The 21,300-nt window shown below is 34.5% G+C and overlaps 1 protein-coding gene and 2 pseudogenes across 1 annotated transcript; all 3 read right to left on the bottom strand.

Annotated features, from left to right (window-relative positions):
* Positions 1-194: 194 nt before the first annotated feature.
* LOC143580341 (serine/threonine-protein phosphatase BSL1-like) lies at positions 195-8,729 on the bottom strand. Its single transcript, XM_077063397.1, has 21 exons — positions 8,494-8,729; positions 8,347-8,407; positions 8,175-8,253; positions 7,665-7,744; positions 7,473-7,567; positions 6,826-6,925; positions 6,645-6,714; positions 5,953-6,054; positions 5,792-5,873; positions 5,534-5,701; positions 4,987-5,167; positions 4,645-4,840; positions 3,836-4,003; positions 3,496-3,734; positions 3,274-3,358; positions 3,100-3,198; positions 2,735-2,934; positions 2,576-2,651; positions 1,893-2,028; positions 914-1,053; positions 195-453 (listed from the first exon to the last, which is right to left on the bottom strand). Exons 1-21 carry the CDS (start codon positions 8,696-8,698, stop codon positions 373-375), a joined length of 2,643 nt encoding a protein of 880 aa, XP_076919512.1. The 5' UTR covers positions 8,699-8,729; the 3' UTR covers positions 195-372.
* A 2,973-nt stretch (positions 8,730-11,702) lies between these two features.
* LOC143580351 (uncharacterized) lies at positions 11,703-12,866 on the bottom strand (annotated as a pseudogene).
* A 6,337-nt stretch (positions 12,867-19,203) lies between these two features.
* On the bottom strand, positions 19,204-21,052 carry LOC143580352 (protein VAPYRIN-LIKE-like; annotated as a pseudogene).
* Between the last annotated feature and the right edge of the window lie 248 nt (positions 21,053-21,300).

The following is a 21,300-nucleotide window of genomic DNA, read 5'->3' on the forward strand; positions in this document are numbered from 1 at the left end:
AGGTTAACTTCGAGCTCATGTTTAGTACTCAAAACAACAATAATTTAAAACCATTATTGTTGCAACTAATATAAGAAACATGAACATAAAATATAAACCATGACACAACACACCAAAAACCACAATCACAATTAGTTCAAAAGTTGTGCAAAAAGTTTGTATTCCTTATTGTTGGATGATCGATGTAGTATGCCATAATTTACATACACAAAGACATTGTCATTCTGCGCTAAATCAAATTACAATCGCCCCACCGACAATACAAAACGCCCCCGTAATAATTTTTCTCTATAACTTACAAAGAAAGAAATCAATATGTTATAATCCATTTGGTAAACTCCAAATTTAGAAGCAAAAAATGCCGAAAGTGAATCATATATACGCAAGCGAGTTCCTATCATGATCTTGCGGACGGCCCCTTGTGGGAGTAGGTGGTCGTTGAATATTAAGTTCCTACGATACAAATTACATAAATTCAATAATAATCTTTAACTATTACTAATAATAATAATAATAAAACAAGTAAAAAGAATAATAAATAGATGTTGTAATTAATACCTACAAATATAAAAAATATGAACATAAAATAGACATCAAGTGTCATCTTGTTAGGCCTGTAAACGAACCGAACGAACGCAGCCGTGTGCATGTTCGTGTTTGTTCACTTAACAGAACAGAGGCACGAGCATATGATCGAGCATATTTTCTTGTTCACGCTTGTTTATCAAAAGGTTGTGTTCATGCTCGTTCGCTTAAAACATAACCGAACAGTTCGTGAACGCAAATGAACACAAACGAACATAAATGAAAGAAAAAAGCGCATGTTCAAGTTCGTTCGTTTATAAGATAAACAAACATAAACGAATTTCCTCCCAAACAGTTTATGAATGTTCGGTTCGTTGGAGAAGGTTACCTGCATCCAGGTGTCATCTTGTGCACGCTCTGGAGACATTTCTGGCGATTGAAGTGGAGGCGGTAACGGATGAATTAGTTTTGGAACAATCATTAATCCTCTCCCAATAACTAATATAGCGCCAGCATTGTTCGCGGTCCCTGAATTCCAGTTTTTGTTTACCACAATTAGATCAGAATAAACTACAAGAGAGACATTGTCAAAAAAACCCCTATGCAATTTCGTTTTGTATAACCAGATTCTTTTAACCTTTTCAACTTAACGATACAAGTCACTGAACTTCCTTTTAAACAAAATGTATGATTAAGCTTTGTTTACCTTTTATAGCTTGTGAACCTAAACTAAACCTAAATACAAAAAAAAAGATTATTTAAAAATGAAAACGATTGTGTTCCCGTTATGCGTCATAAATGAGCCGGTTTTGGCCGATGTCTTGCCTTTTGGGCCAGACAATGAGCAAACTAGTTGTTCAGTGTTCAATTTATACAACTAAGTTAATGGCCAAATAGCGTTTTTTAACACAATATAGCATATAATAAATATATAAATAAGTCATTAATCATTATGAGGTGTTTCGGTTAATATGGTCCATTTTCCACATATGACAGGAACAGAATAGAAAATTTCGGTATTAAAAATCTTAAACTGAACCATCAGTTAGCTAAATGGGTTTGAATTTTGTGTCAATTATTCGGCTGTTGGTTCAGTATCTGCTACCCCAAACAAAGTCTCTAACCTTTACATAAAGAATCTTTTTTTGTTAAGTTTTAAAAGTCCAAGGATTTAATCATGCAAAAATAAAGTCAAGGACTCACAATCACATACAAATTCATCAAAAGTCCATGGATTTTTTCAACAATTGCCTAGAAGAAAAAAACTTTGAAGACGACTCACAATCACATGCAAATTCATCAAAAGTCCATAGGATTTTTTAGCAATTGCCTAGAAGAAAAAAACTTAGAAGAGGCTATAAACTTACCGCAATAGTTGGTTGCAGAAAAAAGGGTAATTAATTGTCCTTGAGCAAATCTTTCAAATCCATCCATTACACATTCATGTGCTCTTATAATAAGCTGAAGTTTATTCTTTTTACAAAAATCTGAAACCCTGTCAGGCTGCAAGCAAATAAAAATTCATCAGTAACAAAGTAAAATCGAAGGGTGATATAATTATGCCCTGTTTATGTACAAAATGGTTCAATTTGGATTATATTGTATCTAAATATCTACCAAATAACAAACAATTAAAAAAAACTTGTCATGTGAGATGTATTCAAATGCACAAAACCTTCTATAACATTTACTTTAAAAGTCGAATCATTATTAACGCAATGGTTCTGTAGTCATATGACTCAAATTTTACACTAACCATTTGTGTTCACTTTCTTAAAAAGGTTATTAAATCAATTGGCTTTAGAAATAACTAAGGTAGTAAGGTATCAATTATGATTAATAAAAATGCACTATTAAATCAATTGCCTTTAGAAAACTTGCAAGATTTAATGATTAAGAGTACACAATGACAACATGGGAAAGCTAGTAGATTATATCTATTTTGAAAACGGACAACTATTTCAAGACACAAATAAAAAAATAAGACTAATTTTGGGAGACAGGGCGTATTAAATTATTAATTCTGCATATAAAAAAACTGCAATCATACCCCAAAAGTAACAAGACCAGGTCCTCTGGCGTTTGGTCTCAAACCTTCCACGCTGTCATTTTCTGTGGGGTCAGACCTACCAAAAACAAACAAATAAATAAAACTTCTATCAAAAGGCATATTGGTACATAAAATATTAAAAAAACAAAAGAAAGTTACCATAGCAAATCCATTAACACGAGAGACCCCGCATCCATAGTTATGGGTCTTTCTATTTTCTCTATTTGCTCAACTAAATGTATCGATCGTCCTATGCCACCATGCATACAAATAATCTTTTTTTCAATAAGTGCTGCAAGTGGAAGGTGGTTAAACAGTTGATTGAACCGAGTCCAAGCCCAGATCCCATCATTTTCTCCCTGCATTTCATACATCATATAATGTAAGAAGACTAGACAATATATGTAGAAAAATGTGCAGGTTGGATAACAAGCCAAATATAATATTAGTTCAATAACTAGTGTGTCAGGTATAATAATTCTTTTTTAACAAAAAGAAGAAAGACATGAAGTGGTAACAACTACCATTCTTTCAACGCATTCTAGACGGAAGCCGAAGAGTGCGTTTATATCAGCAGCCTCATGATTGCCACGTATCAAGTGAATATTCTCGGGATATTGAATCTGAAAAATATAAAGAAGAAAAATATATGAAGGTTTTTTTCTCGAAGAAATAAAATAGCAAATAAAGAATGTTACCTTTAGAGCAAGAAGCAGAGTGATGGTCTCCAAACTATGCTGACCTCGGTCAACATAATCTCCAAGGAATAAATAATCAATATACCTAGAAGCCAGTAAAAAAGAGCAAAGTGGTCAAAGTGGTGGAAAGTTGACCAAAGATATAGATGATTATCTGTATCATACTATGAATAGTTGGTTATAAAACTTCAATAAATAAATTGTGAGAGATTTTCGGCATACGTTATGTCTCCAGCAGCAGAAGGATATCCATATTCATCAAACAAACGCATCAAATCACCAAATTGACCATGTAGATCACCAAACACTTTAATGGGAGCTTTTAACTGAAGTACAGTTGGCTCATGCAAAAATAACTGTTCAGCAGCATAGCAAAGCTCTCCAACTTCATACGAATCAAGAAAAAACCTCCTGTTAGCAGGAGGTTTCCAGTTTCTAGGCCTAAGTAAAGTAGATATAACCTGATAATAGATGAAACAATATTATTGACAATAAATACTACAAAATAAGTCAGATATTATTAAAAAACCAAACACCGACTTAATAAATTTGCAAATCTAACCTTCTTATGCAAGCCTTGTGGTGACTTTTGCCTCGTAAACCTTTTAGCAGAAGATGACATGTCATTTTGCAATGGAATCATTCGTCTACTCTCGTTTTCAAATTGATCCAACGACAGTTGCCTAACCAATCCGCCAAGGTTACCTACTGTCTCTTTAGCTACCACAACCTGCATTATATGTTTAGATTAACATCAGTTTAGAGAAGACAATATGCACCTATTTACTTATGAATGGATTGATTAGGGTTTGTTTTATCGCATATTAGTCAAATTAACAACTAAAGCTACGAGAAAACAGGTTAGAATCGCCCAAAGTTTATTAAATATGCGCACCACACTTACATCGCTTTATTCACAATTTTATATTACTATTTGTGTACTTCGTTCCAAAATAGGTGTCAATAAAAAAAATTAGAGTTTTAAGAATTTAGAATCGACAATTAATGCATTACTCCTATCCCGAAAGTATTGTCAACAAACATAAAAACACAATTTGAGCATTATGATGTAGAATTAATGCATCTTTTAGTTTTAAGGATGTCAATATATAATGAGAACGCTCCTATATCAAGAACATATCCAAGTGTAATATTATAACGAGAATGTATCCAAGTGTGATATTAAACTATTTATATAATTACCATATCTAGAATGTATCTAAGTGTAATATTATACTTATCATTCTCCATAAAGAGAGCCCCTACGTAACCCTAATATATACACAATCAATACACAACTATTCCTTCTGTTTTAACTCTATAGAGAAATAAACTTAATTAAATACAAAAAATCTATATGTAAAAACATACCGCTCTTGGATGAAGTCGAACATCTCCCTCTCCATCACTACCATCTGAATGGCTCTCTGCAGGTTGTGAGTTATCATCTGCTACAGACGTCTCATCATTAGCAGCCTGTGCCTGTGCAGCTTGCCACACAGCACTTGCAGCTTCAGCTTCAGCAGCAGAAGCTTCAACCAACTTCTCCATAGATTCTTTGTCCATACTAGCATTAAAAAGGGTCATATAATGGGTCAAAACAGGTTCATATTGACTTTCACTAAAATTTTACTATGATTGACTTTCAGCCTATAAAACACATTTCAAAATGACCCATTCAAGAAACAGACCCAAAAGTAAAAACTGGATAACCTTAATCCTGTAGATGAGAGACTCTGAGAACCGTTATCCGAAGATAAAGGATCAAACGGGTTCAAGTTATTCATCCTGGGACTGCTCACATTGGATCCCCTCTCCGTTATTAGTACAGGAGTATCGACATCAGACTGATATGGTGAATTTTCTGCTACAAGAAAATCACCTAACAATATCTCTGCATTACATAAATATATAATATATTATGCTTAACTCAAGTCAGAGTGAATAAATTCTTGAAATTGCATGGCACTAGATGTGATATTAGTTAATCAAAATTAGATAATCAGTTGCAACAAATACTTTATGTGTCTGCTATTTGAAATTTTTTATTAGTTAACGAATTACTTCATTCCGAAATTATTGTCCCACCTTTACTAGATTTCCCATTTTACCCTTACAAGTTTTCCATGTCAAAATTCACATTGTATCTTAAACGGGTTAACGTTAAGATTGTCGTTTTTCTAATTATCGTAATAACACATTTTTGCTTATGGGCAATTATTTTGGAATGACTAAATTATGATTTACAAAAATATCTTACCACCCCTAAGACCGCCATAGACATATAACCGTACACCAACAGATGCAGCAGCATGTCGACAACGACGCATAAGCTCTAATGAAGGATCTTCTGGCTGACCCTTGTTACCACGTGGTGCGGTTACTAACCCATTTCTATCTAGCCAAACACCAGCAGCAGTGTCCAAAACTGTAATTTCACATTGTAAAACGTAATATTATATTATCATCTGTTATATACAATTAATAGTAAAAAATTACCAACTGAGCTATAATTAACCTGCAACAGCTGCTTCACCGTCTACTGCCCGGCCTCCCCTCACAACACCTCCTGTAACATGCAATCGAGCCCCAACAAATACCTGAAATGGTTAATGTGTTCATTACTATTTTAGAAAGCAATAATATTGTATAATGATGACATAAATCATATTTACTTACCGACGCGTGTTGATACCTTGATGAAGGGGCAACTCCAGGTGCAAGAGTCCATTCCCATGTACCATTCCTATGCATTAGCAGCCCATAAGCATCTGCTAATGGCTGCAATTGACGCATACATGTCATTATTGGTAATCATTAGCATAAAATTACAGGATGTCATAATCTTTATCTCAAACCACTTATGTTACCGAATCTTTTATTTCCATCTGATTTCAGAAATATAAACACACTTGCATATAAATATATCTAGTATGAAATGCATCACGTGCAACAAGTTACGTGTATGTCATCAACAAAAGCACGATGTAAATCAGCACATTAAAGTGACAACCATATCCTACCCCTATACTTCTAAGTGCTAACTGAGATAAAACAAAGTAATGTGCAAGAATGAAATGCATATAAATATATATAGTACGAAATGTATAAAGAGCAGCATGTTACATGTATCAGTCTATGTCATTAATAATAAGAGAAAAGCACAATGAAAATCAGCAGATATTAATTGAAGCACATTAAAGTGGCAACCATATCTTTATACTGCTAACTGAGATAAAACAAAGTACTGGGCAAGTCTGCAAGAATGGCATTGTAGTAATAAGAGCTTAGACTTTAAAATTTAATCAAATTATCAAAAAGTAACTAATAATACTATTATGCGATGCGTATATTTTAATGATAAACCTTACCGTGCCAGAAGTGTCTCTTCCGCCGCAAAGCAAAAACATACCATCAGTACGGGCACTAGCTGTTGCATACCTGGAAACAAAAATTCAATTTAAAAAATGGAGATAGTACACACAAGGTATTTAATATACATTAAAAATTACATGTTTATAGAAGTTTATCACAAATTCATAACTGACTTACATTCTAGCAGAAGGTTTATCACCATCTGGATTCAGCTTCTGCCATGCATATGGTTTTTTAGCTGTATCCAAAGCCCAAGCATCTGACAGTACCTTCTTTCCTGTATATACATTATCAAACAAGCAATTAAAATATCGTCAAGCACAGCCCATTGATCCCCAAAATCAGCTATTCATATAATTCGTTCAAGATTAAAAAATAAAAATAAAAACTTTTTACAAATGTTTTCATTCTAATACTATACTAGTTAAATCAATTCTTTTTACCACATTAAAAGCAATTCTAGTCATTGCTGAAACATAAGAAAAATAGATTGATGCCCTAATATACGACATATAGACAAATAAGGTCGGAAACTTAAAATTGATGGATTTTCATAATAGAACCATTACTGCTAATAAAGGAAATACAATTGAAACCCTAGATCATTAATAAAATTAAGCATACTACTTGAATTATCCTAGTCCTATTTTACAGGGTTCCTTTAATATGGAGCTAACAAAAGTATTTCTTATATTCATGAACATATCATCAATGTTTAATTTGACGATAGAAATACCATTGTAGTCGGATTTACTAATAAATTCTAAATACAGCAACACTTAAATAGAAATAGCTATTACATTTAAATTATATTACAAACTCACCGTCATTGCCACTAACAGTAACAAGGTATCGCTGGGCAACCAAGTCCATCACATGGCCATATCGTGGCCCGGGTCCCTGTCCCTGGACAACAAGCCTGCACCCCAGACACAATCGGCCAAACAAGTCAGCAATTCGAGTAAAAAGTAAGCATCAAAACAAAGGTGCAAAAGTGAAACTTGAACAAAAGCTACCTGTGCCATTTATATTTATCATTACTCATGTCAAGCACGTATAGATCATCTGTTGAATGCCCAGCTGGACCTATTCCGCCCTAGTGATGCAGTATCAAGTCATCAAAAATCAAAATCAGATATAGGCAGATAAAAGATACACACACACACATATATACATATGCATATATATAGTGTGAGGTTCATTACAAAACACTAAATTACTGTGAGAAAAAAAGGGAACAAATCTAAATCGTTTAAATTGTAAGCCAATGGTTCATATTACTAAAATATTTTACTTCTTACATACAAATGTTTATGTTATGTACATAAAAAACCATTAAACTAACTTGTTCCTATATTTTTTTTAGCTTTTAAACATTTACCGACACATGTGTGGATAATATAACCTACACATGACTTGCACATGTGTTATTCTATAAATAAACACAATTTGTTCATAACTTTTTTAACTTTAAGAACCAATAATAATGTCGAGAACCAATAAATGTCGTCTAAAAATAGAATCACCTGAAAAACAACCATGGTTCCAACAGCAGCAGCTGCGTGAGCAGCCCTAGGTGACGGCGGCTCTCCAGCCGGTCGAATCCTAAACACAAATCACATTTATCATATAACTAATAATTAATTACTAATCAAATCAACAAACATCAATAAACAACAAATCATAAATCAAATTCACCTAGTCCACTTCCTGGTTATAACATCATACGAATGCACCGAATTCGTCACACCAGCTAACCCTAATTCACAAAATCCACAACAAAATTCAATCAAATTACATCTAATAACAATCAAGTTAAGTCAATGTCAAGTTTATGAAATTTACTGATCCCAGGGTTCGGCGCAGACATGCCACCTTCGATTGCGGTGGCGCCACCGAACAATATCAGCCGCGGACCTTGCGTCTTCGTCGGCGCAACAGCGGTTAACGTGTGAGCACACCGTAGACCCGGAGAGTCATCCTCCGTGTCCCAATACGTCTCTAACGGATGATACGTTGGTGCCGGTTGTAGCCACGGCTTTGTCGCCATCAAACCCTAACCTAAACCCTAGCGATCACAATTACACCTCTAATTCGTAACAATAAGTAACAATTAGTAAGTAATTAGTAACCAATTGGAAGCTACTAATAACGAATTGATGTTATATTGTTATTAATTAGTGGTTAAACAACGGAGGTGGCTGACGTGGCGGCGGCGAGGTGGTGGAGGTTAGGGGTTTTGATCGGAGTGAGTGATGGATGACGTGGTTGGATTATTGGAGTAATTGGTGATGTGATTTGGGAGAATTTGAAGGTTTGAAGAATGGAATCTAGGATTTGGTTTGGTTTGATTTAATTATTATTATTAAATATATGAAGAAGAAGCAGATGAATGCATGGGCTTGAAGGGTTTTGAAGTCTGAAAGGTTGTATCTGGAAAGTGGTTTAGTCAACTAAAAAAAAGAAAGATTTGACATTATTATTATTATTATTATTATTATTCTTATTATTATATGTTTTTCTAACGGTTAACGAATTCTTTAAATGAGCTACTGGCTAGATTTATCTAGGGTTCATAAGGCGAGCCTGAGTTAAGTTAGGGTGGTTTTGTGCTCGAAAATAAACGAGGCGGCTCAACTAGGCCCGAGCTCGATTTTAAAGTTAAACAAACCTAAGATCAAGCCAACGAGTCGAGCCATGACCCGAACAAAGCTTTGGACAAGTTTGGCTCGGTTACAAAAATCAGCTAGCTCAGTTCAGGTTGTTTCAAATCAAGTTTTTAGCTTATTTTATTCGAGCTTTTATCAAGCGAGCCGCGCGCTTTTTGACAACTCCAAAATTTATTTACCACATCGGGATACACTTGTCTTCCTATTCGGGGAAAACCCTCACCTAAATTCAATGTCCGTGAACACTCGTCCGAAGGCACGGAGGTGCGGTGAGGTAAAATATGTTCAGTTCGATGATCAAACTAGTGAATGTCACATACTCGCCTAAACTCTTATTATTACATGGTACCGCTGAAACTAAATGATGAAAGCGGAAATCGAACTTGGTCACATGAAACACAAGTCTCTTCCTTATCACTTCAGACTCCACCAAGCTCGTTGTCTATTATTATTGCTAATTTTTTTTAACGACCAACTGATATACATGTATTTATACATCTCGAATCCCGTGTAAAGTTGTGTTTCTCCTTAATGTTTTAAGTTCGTTTAAGTTTGAGTTTTGTTTATCTTTTATTAATTTAGGTTTTGAGTCAAGTTTTATATATTTATCGTGTTTTAACTCTTTTGGTGTCTTGCATGTTTTACTTAATTCTTTCTATCTTTTCATGCGAAGTTTAAGTACGTTTTGCTCGTTAATGATTACATGATTGTTCCACTTAGCGTTTCGATTTGTTTTCATGTTGATGTGATGTAAACACACATGTTTTCCTAATAGTTTTTATGTTATTTTGTGCTTAAACGTTAACGATTATTTTGTTATTCTTGCATTAAATTACATGTTTGTGTATGTGATAGGTCCCATGTTGAAGAGAGCGAGAAAACGAGTCAAATGAAAAAAGAATCAGCTAAAACGGAGCTCGGATGAAGTCGGTACGCAAAAACGAAGACAAACGAGCTGAAAGTCGAAAAACGTCAGAAAATGTCATGTTCGAGCTACGCGACCAGGTCATACCATTCAAGAAGCATGTGGTAGATTCTAACATGTCCCAAGGCTGCCAAGAATGTTCAAGAATCAGCTACCATGTCTATTTTGTCTTCTAGTGGGCTTAGTGGGCTTGTTTTAACCTATTTTATATTAGGAATTAGGTGTTTAAACATATATATAAACCCTAAAACCCTATGAACGAAATTATTCAAGTTTCCAGACATCCCACACCTGCTCTAGAGGAGAAACCAAGGAGGATCAAGAGTTCTTTCATCCGGGTGTTAAAGGATCAATCGCAAAGGGTTTTATCGCTCTAACTTTCGTTCCTTATTCATTATTTGTCATGGCTTTCCTCTTTGTTTTTATTACTTGTTTAGGATTGTTTTTAATAATGTTTCTAGGCTAGACTTCATGTCTACCTAGGTTTGATGAACATGTTTGACGCTTGATTCTTGCTTTGGATAATTGTTTGATTATGGATTTCGTTATTTAATAGTAAATACTTAATTTTGTTTTCATGATGCATATAAGTATTTATTATTTTGATTGATTGTTAACTATTGCTTCACATAGATCTTTTATCTTTTGATTATGTTCTTTAGATTTAGGGTTTATGTTTAAATCATTACTCGGTGTTTTGATTATTGTGATTAAATGGGCCCATTAGATCATAGAAGCTTGTTGATAGTTGGTTAGGGTTTTAAATGTTTTGCTAAATTCCAATAGCCGTAAGGTGAGAAGTTGTTCATGTGTCTTGGTCGATTGCATGCTAGGATAGTTAGTGACAATGTTATTGCTTATTGTGTTGATCCATGTTCATGATGTCATGTTAGCTTATCAAGTTACCTAGGGTTTAGTGTTTCGTAAGATTGCTTGCTGTAGATACTATTAATTAACCCTAATTGATGACTTTGCGGAATCAATAATACTGATTGCTTAATAATCTAATAATTGTTCTTTGGGATTTCATTTGATTCAGTCAAAGGTCCTTAGGGTTTGTTAGATGAATACGTTTAGAAATCAGTTTCCATAATCATGTTATTTGTCCATTGCTTGATGATTGTTGATGCATGGGATTCTTACCTAGGTAGATTCCTTCTCTATTTGATTCCGATCTTGTGTTTGGTTGCTTGTTTCTTGTTTACTTGCTTATTTGTTTTCTTATTTTAATATTAGTTTAATATTAGTTTTAAAATCCCCCTTAAAACATTAAGGGGGTGTTTGGTACAAAAAATGGAATTGTAGAGAAATGGAATAGAGAAATGGAATTGCAGAGAAAGGGAATTGGTATGGAGAATGAGAATTGACTGTTCTGTTTGGTAGTACAGAGATTTCAGTAGAGAAATATAGCTGAGAATCATTTCTCTTGTTTGGTACATAGGAAATAAACAAAGAATTATATCAACTTTATCATTAGCACAAGTATTTTTTTCATAACAAATATTTATTAAAAAATAAAAAACATATAAAAAGATGCATAAATTCCAACCAAAATATGCATTGATCAAACCAATTCACATACAAAACATAGTTTTTAAGCAAAAAACATCAACCATAGTTAAAACCAATTCACATACAAAACATACTTCAACCATACACAACTATCCCATTGAACCATCGGTATACAACTCGACCATCTCAATTTTCTCTTCTATTGTCAACGCAAGAAAAGAACGTCCTAGATCCACGTCTTTACCAATCAAATGAGCTGCTTTGAACCATTTTTTCGTAGTGATACCTGGTAAAGCTTTCAACTCATCACTAACCTTTTCATAGATTTCACGAGCCTCCATACCTTCTTTGCTAAGTTGTTCACCCACCATCTCCCCAAATCGAAGCAAAACTTCCTTGATATCTTTGCAAGACTGTCGATATATCTCATCTGCATCCGTGCTTCTACCTCTTTTGCGCTTGCTTGTTACACTTCCTGTTTGTCCTTCAGATCTATCAACATTTGGAACGGCTTCATCAACAAAATCAAAGTCTTCAATATCAACAGGTGAGCTTTTTTGCGTCTCTTGAACAACATCTTCTTCTCCAAGGTCAACTGCTTTACTACCAGTAGCTCTATCCTTACCGAATATGGTACACAATTTGTCATAGAAAGTAAATGACTTGTCACGAAAATTCACAGCACCTTTGTGAGACTACAAGACAATTACAAATAAATTAGACTAAAATTTTAAAATCTAAAAAATATATTTTTTAGAATATACCTTCACGTATTCATTCCAAACACTATCATCGGCAATAATACAACATTTTTGTCCATCCCAACAAAACCCACTTGTATGCACCATATCATATACAATGCTAAAGTGTGTCTTCCATGTCTTCATCCTAGACTTTATATGTGGTTCTGCTTTGAGGCCAGAGTTAGGAAGACTTACATCTAGCAATTATTGAACACCATTTAAATAACCTGGTTTGAATCCATTGTCAGCACCAGCATACTTTCCGGATGCATGTATCTCCATTAATGCATCAATTAGCTTTGCATCTTCATCATTTGTCCAGGTATGCTTGCTCCGAGTAACTTCTCTCACTATATTTGAATCTGCCATGTCTACGTACAAATGCATAATTATACAATTAAAAATCATAATTCATGTAACTACAAATACAAATATAACAAGAAACATTAATAAGAAACAAATAAAGTGCATATCCTTGGTTCTACAAATAAAAAATACATAATTGTCAAACATAATTAAGAAACATTGTTGGCACGCTGCGCACGCATCGCAGTCCAACTATTAAACATTTCATTAGCAAGAAGGTCTATACGATCGGTCCATTCTTGTGAGGGCTCGATCATAGAAATAACATTGTCCTGGTCATTTGCAGGTTGTGTGTGATTTACTGGGATTTCGTTATCAAGAGGGTCTTCACTCATTGTTGTTCGTATGAAATTGTGCAATAAACAACAAGCAATGATGATACGTGGCATGGACTCTATGGGATGATATGAGTTATCACGCAAAATAGCCCATCTATCTTTAATCATTCCGAAACATCTTTCTATAACATTCCTGGCCGATGAATGTCTCATATTAAAGAACTCCTTAGCATTCGTAGGATGACGAGACCAATCGATAAGATGATAACGTTGACCTCGATATGGAGTTAAAAATCCTTCACTATTTGTATAACTGGCATCACAAAGGTAGTATGTTCCTACAATTAACCATAAACTCTATGTTAATTATCATACTTAAATCTATGTATATTATTTGAAAATTGTCTATCACATACCCGGAGTTATTTTAAGACCATTGGGTCTACTGATTGCATCACGCAAAACTCTACTATCAGCTGCAGAACCCTCCCATCCCGCTAAGACATACGTAAATAAAAGGTCTCTCGTACATACTCCGAGTACGTTAGTACAAATCTGCCCTTTTCTTGTCCTATAAGGTTTTCTATCAATAGCAGGGACTTTAACTTTAATGTATGTTCCATCTAATGCTCCTAAGCAACCCTGAGTTAAAAGAAAACATTACTTACTAATTTATGTTAGCAAAAAATATCTTTAATAAAAAATGTGTTTGACTAACCTTAAACCATTTCCATCTTTCATCAGTTTCATTATCTGGCACTGGCACGGGTGACTTGTAGAGTTCTTTGTGTAATTGACATATAGCATATAAGACTAACTTGAAATACCGACTTACAGTTTCCCCGGACCGATGAAATCTGTTGACTAGTATCCTATTCTTTGCATTATGAGCAAGGGTATGTAAAAACATAGCAACTTGCTCATCGACTAGCATGTTTTTACTATTCTTTAGTCCCCCTCTAGTTTCTAGCATATCACAAAGTGTTGTAAATGCATGTATATTCATTCTTATGTTAACAACACTCGTAACATCACTTTCATAAACCATCCTCACCATGTTTTCACGCCTATTATGGTAACTCATTAAATATTTTGTACGTAAAGTCATTGACTCAATCGACCGACGCAAATGATAAGTACACAACATCCACCAACGAATCGTAACATAAATGACATAAAATGCACCTATGGCAACTATTCTTTATCTGGAAGGTGATCTTGCCATCTACACATAAAAATATAAGAAAATTCAAGAAAAGCAAATAACTCCAAAATATAATCCAAATATTAGCAACAAAGTGATCATGAAAGCAAGAAAAATAATTACAGGCTACTTTATTCACTGACTTGCTGAATGTTGTTTAATTGCCAATGTTTACATCAATATATATGTTATTTTGGATGAAATTGAACATCCAAATTTCCATGTGAGTTACAAGTCAATGTTATACAAGATCCATAAGGTTTCCATGTGAGTTACAAGTCAATTTCTAGATAAAAATGGTGTAAAAAGTGATGATTTGTTGATATGTAGAAATCTGAGTTTTTTGGTCAGATTTGAGTTTGTAAATATAGATTTATTTATCAACAAAACAATTGAAATAAATTATGAAAATATTTTCACAGAAACTTCAACATCTCTATGTGTTTATATATTTTTCTCAAATTTTTAAAGTATGCATAAGGTTTTCAACTAAAATGCTAATTATCAAAGGTATCTAAAACTTACTGTTCAGAGTTTGTAAATGTCAAAATTTCTCAAAAATTAACTACTCAGGATTCGCATACAAGGCCAATTGGGAAATATTCTAGACACTTAAAATGTTCATTAGAAAGAGGAATGAAGTCTAAAACTTCAAAAACAAGAGAGTTATGCTCTTTAGAAGTGGACCTAAAATCTGTCAGTCAAAAACAGATTTGACCTTCGGTTTTATTTTTCACGTTTGGGTAATCAAAACTTCTCTAAAAATTACGAAATCAGTGGGGTTTGAAACTAGACTCTTTGAACTTAATGTTGACTCAAGAAACGATCAATTTGCATCTGTTATGATCAAAATATTGTTTGAACAAAACAGCATTACAGATTTCATCAGCAACAACATTCAAGCAACTCATGTAAACATTCAATTTATCGGTTCCAACATTCAACCTAGCATCTAAATATCATTCTAACATAAAATTCATGATTCAAACTCATCAATTTCATACCATATAATGTTCAATTCCCAACCTAGACATCTAGGGCACCAAAGATTTCATCAAGAGTCGAATTAAACATAAACCATTGAAATCTTAACATATCTAAATCGATTACCAACAACATACAAACATCCCACGATAACAATCGACATCAGCAGCTGAGTTTGGATCGAGGTTTAGGTCTGGTCGAGCATAAGAAAGTCGAAAAAATGAAAGTTTCATACCTAGGATCGTTGGAATCGAAGCAAGGATCGCGAATACGAACTCGATTCTTGGATTGAAGATGATTTGTGGGTGATTAGAGGCTGCAAGTCGATCGAACAGCAGGGAGAGGCGTGAGTTTGCTGCTGTAGATCGAACAGCAGGGAGAGGCGTGAGAGAGTGAGGCTGAGAAATGAAACCCTAGAAATCCAATTCTTCGCTTTTTTTAGAGAAACAAAATCAGAGAAATGGAAATGGTTTATTTCCATTTTTCACCTCTTTCTTTCATAAACAAACAAGAGAATTATTTCCAATTCCATTTCTCACCCCTCAATTCCCTCTACCAAACACCCCCTAATAATAAATAGTCGTGTCGTAAGTCGAGTTTAATTAGTTAATTAATGTAATTTATAGAGTCCTATGGGTTCGATATTCCGGACTTACTTAGCTTAGTACATATGACCGGTTCACTTGCCGGTGTTTTGTTTAGTTGAGTCTTAGGTCTAGTTTTTATTACTTGTTTAATTTAGTTAATATTTATTGACTATTTTGAGCAGATCACCAACTAAGTAAAGCCGGGTACTCCGTACGAGGCCCCCATTGGCTAAAGGTAGTCCGAGCCGGCCACTAGTCCGGACGGACAAGCCCCTAGCGGTCCACCTATTGAGGGATTCACCGGATAAAACCCGACCACCACGCCCGCCAAATGGCACGCCAGCGAGGAGCCGGTAAAACCGGGTGAGATCAGGACTCGAACCATGGCAAGCCATGGTCATCCCTCATATATCCCATATAAATTGGTGGTAGTGAGGTTTGAACCCCCTGCCTATCACGAGTAAAGTGAGTGCTCTACCATTTAGCCACAACCAATTTATATTATTATTATTGCTATTAATTTATTATTTTATGTACATTGTGGTTTTTACTCTTTTTTTGAACGGCCAACTAAGTAACGCCGGGTACCCCGTACGCGGCCTCCATTGGCTAAAGGTAGCCCGAGCCGGCCACTAGTCCGGACGGACGGAGCCCTTAGCGGTTCACCTGTTGAGGGATTCACCGGATAAAACCCGACCCCCACGCCCGCCAAACAGCACGACAGCGAGGAGCTGGTAAAACCGGGTGAGATCAGGACTCGAACCCTGGCAAGCCAGGGTCATCCCTCATATCTCTCATATAAGTTGGTGATAGTGAGGTTTGATCCCCCTACCTCTCACTTGTATAGTAAATGCTATACCATTGACTCACAACCAACTTAAAAAAAGTAATTTAAAGAAAGTAATTATTTAAAGAAAGTAATTAATAGTTTGGAGTGTTTTTTTACATGCAACATAATTATTAGAATAGTTTTTTATACTTGTATCTCTCTTTAATTCATTATGTGCAAGCATGTAACCGGTAATACAATACGGGTATGTTACCTTCAGACGTTATATATTCTAAAAGAGAGAAAACCCAAAGTATAAAGTCATATAGTATGACCTAAACAATACGTACACATGCATGATTTGTTGCGATGGTTCAACTCTGGTAAACAAAAACGTAATATAAATATGTGTAAACGTGACACGAACACATTCATGAATCTTATTTGTTGTTTCAATTATATTATAGGTGTAAAGTTTTTTCCTTTCTTTTTCAATGCATGTAATTTAAAGAAAGTAATAAATAGTTTGCATAATGTTACATACAACATAAAATATAGCTTTTTACACATGTGTCTCTCTTTACTTCAACATATGTGATTAATTTATGTTTATACTTTTCTAATATTTATACACTTGAAATTGATTATGTAAGTAACATATTCCCTTTTTCTTTTTTTTTATTGTGAAACTAAAATTACTATTTCTTACTAAAGACTATGAAGCTAGTGGTTAACTTGTAAAGTGGTTTTTTTTATATTTGTTAGACAAATGGAGGGTGTGACATGAGAAAGAAGAGATTTGGTTCCAACCTTTTAATTTAATTTAAGTTTGTATTTTATCATTAGGTTACCATAAATAACCGGTTTTAGTTATTGATGGTTTTAAAATAAAGTATTTTTATGGCATTACGTCTTAAATTTCATATTACAATTCCAACAAGTTCTACACTAAACAGGTAGAAAATATATAATTCAAATTTTGTCTCGTTGAATTTTAGTAAATATCAATGAACCAACACATTGTGGCATATTCAGTATCTTTATTGATCGAGGTTGTAAACAAGTCTAGTCAAGCCAAACAACTCGTGAGCTAATCAAGATCGGTTTGTTAAAAACTCGAATCAAGCGGGGTTTACAAGAGCTCAAACTCGAGCTTATCGATCATGACAAGGCTCACGAATATACATTGATATTTAATATATTAAATAAATATATATTCACATAATAATATGTATTATATATTATAAGTGTTAATAACAATAACTAGAAAATATGTTGAAACATTTAAAACGAGGCTAGCTTTGTGAAACATGTTAAGCATTTAATTTAACTGATAAATAAAAGGTAAATTGTTGCAGCCCAATATGGCAAAACAATTGGGCCACATAACCAACTGTAAAAACTTGACTATGGGCTGCCAAAAAAATGGATCCTGTCAAATTTTAAGGGTGTGTTAACTCTTTAAGGACATTACTTTCTGTTTAATTCTTTAACATGTGATTATCGCGGTTTCGTATGAACAGTGGCGTAGCTAGGAATTTTTTCCTACGGGTTCGGATAATTTCAATGGATGGACCGCCGATTGTCTAGCACTTAAGTTTGGGTTTTCTACGGGTTCGATATTGAAATTTCTACGGGTTCGATATAAAAATACATGAATATATAACACAAAAAAAGGAATTTGTACGGGTTCAACTGAACCCATTCCCCAAAAACTTCCTGCGCACCTGCGTATTAAGTGAAAAAAATGATTCGAAGAGTACAAAGCGAGTATGTAGCTTCACATGTTTATAATCTCGAATAGTTATGTTTATGCAACATATTCATATAATGATGCACAATTGTAAATAAAATTATGAATGTAACATACTAACTTAACTAACATATAATAACACATGATTATGCCTGGTAATACAAAGTTATACACTTATACGTATCACATTTCAATTTCAAGAAAATAATGTAAACAGAAAAGATATAGCATTAACATACTCAACCATTATATAAAAAGTAATTTAACATAATTAGTTAGACATGTTGTGTTGGTAACAAACGTGTAAGAAGGTTAAACCCGTTTAAAACTTTAAACATCTTTTAATCGTGTCATTCACACACTAACCCGTTTATGACCAAACTCATTCAATTTTGTGTTAAATCACGTCGTGTAATAAATTACCAGCTTTAATTCTTTATATGAAACGATCAACCTAAATGCAAATATACAATAGTATATGTCATTACATTCCTTATTATTATGATGATTATTATTATTGTTGTTATATTTTTTTTTATTTTCATTTGTTTGATCAAAATGTCCAATTAAGTATATCCAAACACTATCTTATACAAATCCAGACTTTTATATCATATAGTCCCAAATTGCAATGCCCAAACAACCCAAAAGTACCTATAATGTACTTGTATGTACTTGAACATATATAGTGTTTGGTTGTAGCTAATATAAATAAAGAATAATATTGTTTGAATTAATCATAATATACATGTTAAATAAAAAAATATAACAAAATTCTAATCAAAGTGAGTCCAAACTATATTCAGTTTTTCGTTTTCTAAGATCAAGATTTTGTTTGTTATTATTGACTCTACATACAAAGATATCAATTCTATATTACAATAATGATGAAAATGCCCTTTAGCAAAGAGAAGCCACAAGTGAATGATGATTCTTAGCACAATCCAAATCAAAAACCATATGATCAACAAGAGACTTCATATTCGCCTTAGCTCCTCGAGCCACTAAAAGCACGGCCACCTGAGTGTGGCCCACTTCCATGGCTCGATGCAGAGCGGTGCACCCAGTGTTATCCACCAGATCAACACGTGCACCATGGTCTAGTAAAAGTTCCACACTCTCCACATGACCCTTAAAAGCCGCTCTATGTAAAGCGGTCCACCCATTTTGGTCCTTACCATTAACCCTTGCACCTTCGGCTAAGCATTTCTCGAGCCCATTAACATCGTTTGTAGTTGCGGATTTATGTAACACGTCTCCTAAATGCAACATATCATATAAATCCATGTGAACATTTTCATATGCTAGTGCTATTGCGGACTTTCCCTCGTTGGTCAATGTGTACTTCACATAACTACATGAGTTTAGCAAAACTCAACAACCGCCACGTGTCCTTCACTAGACGCACAATGAAGTGGGGTCCACCCATTATTGTCTACAACATTAGGGTCACTCCCTAATGTAACTAGAAACTTGAGTGCTTCCACGTGACCGCGATATGCGCATATATGTAGAGGCGTTTGACCTCGTGAGTCGACCGAGTTTATGTCTAGATCTAAATAACTCATACACAACACTTCCATTATGTCCACCCCGTTCACCAAGCCGCTTCGTGTGAAAATCGGTCAATTGTATGGTCAATCACAAAACCGGACTCCGCTATAACCCGAACCACATCCACATTTTTCGACCCGATCGCCAATGACATCACCGAATTCCCATTCGTGTCACGATTATTTACATCCGCGCTATTATTACTAAAAACCGTAACAAAATAATAATTCCCAAACATGGTAGCTGACTTTAGCAAAGAATTAAAATCTAACTCATTACAAAACGGGACCGACTTCGCTAGAATTAACGGAACATCAACACTTTTCGGATGTCGTGTCATCGATACGAGATATTCGACCACGTGCGGGCCAACAAACGAGACGGGAATTATAGCATCTTTAAATACACGAATATCCGGCTTAGAAAACATGACACGCACACTTTCGTGATCGGCTTTTCCATTAAGCACCATCATTTACCGGACAACAACGTTAGCACCAAATACAGATAGTGGTTGAGACCGAAGAACAAAAGACACGGTCCCTAACGGTGGAATAACCGAAAACGGATGCGTGAACATAACAAGAGACGGGTTTGATGACTTGACAAAAACCGCAACCGGAAGGGTGTGCATCAAGTTAGTCAATTCAAAAGTGGTGCAACATTTATGGTTTGGTTTGAATACAAGGTTAAGTTCCTTGACATGTGACTTGACCAACCTATCCATAATATGTTATTAGCCACTTAGCCAATTAGCCACAACAATCTAGCTAGTGACTAGGTTTGATTGAAACATGAATTGCGTGTGGATTTGATATTAATAGGTCTGGTTTTTTGGATCTAAAAAGTACTACGGAACATGACATATACACAAGACTTGGTTTAATGTTTGACTTGACCCTACCAACACGGTAAATATTTTATATTATAAGTTTTTAATAATATTGTAATGTTGGGACCATTTTGAATGGCATCTAAAGTGAGTATCATTGGAATCTTTTTATTTGACCTTGCCTTACATGTAGACAGTTTCTTGATACCTTTTATCTAGAAATAATATCATGAAAATGTTATTAACTTATTATTTATTATTATATGGTAGTGTTCGTGTAGGTTATTATTTTGTGAACGAAATAAAATATATTCGATTTGGGTGACCAATGTTGTAAAAGTAGGATTACAAGGCTGAGTACTATCCGAGTACTCGCAACAATGTATGTCACCGAGACGAGTTTCTGTAAATCCGCCTAGTTACTAAGAATCGGTCAAATGTGGTCAACCTCAGCCAGAATCACATCTTATCGGTGA

This window comes from Bidens hawaiensis, unplaced genomic scaffold (genome assembly GCF_021521415.1).
Source record: "Bidens hawaiensis isolate Kalapana, Puna unplaced genomic scaffold, B.hawaiensis_p1.1 tig00030361_1, whole genome shotgun sequence".
Classification (NCBI taxonomy): Eukaryota; Viridiplantae; Streptophyta; class Magnoliopsida; order Asterales; family Asteraceae; genus Bidens; species Bidens hawaiensis.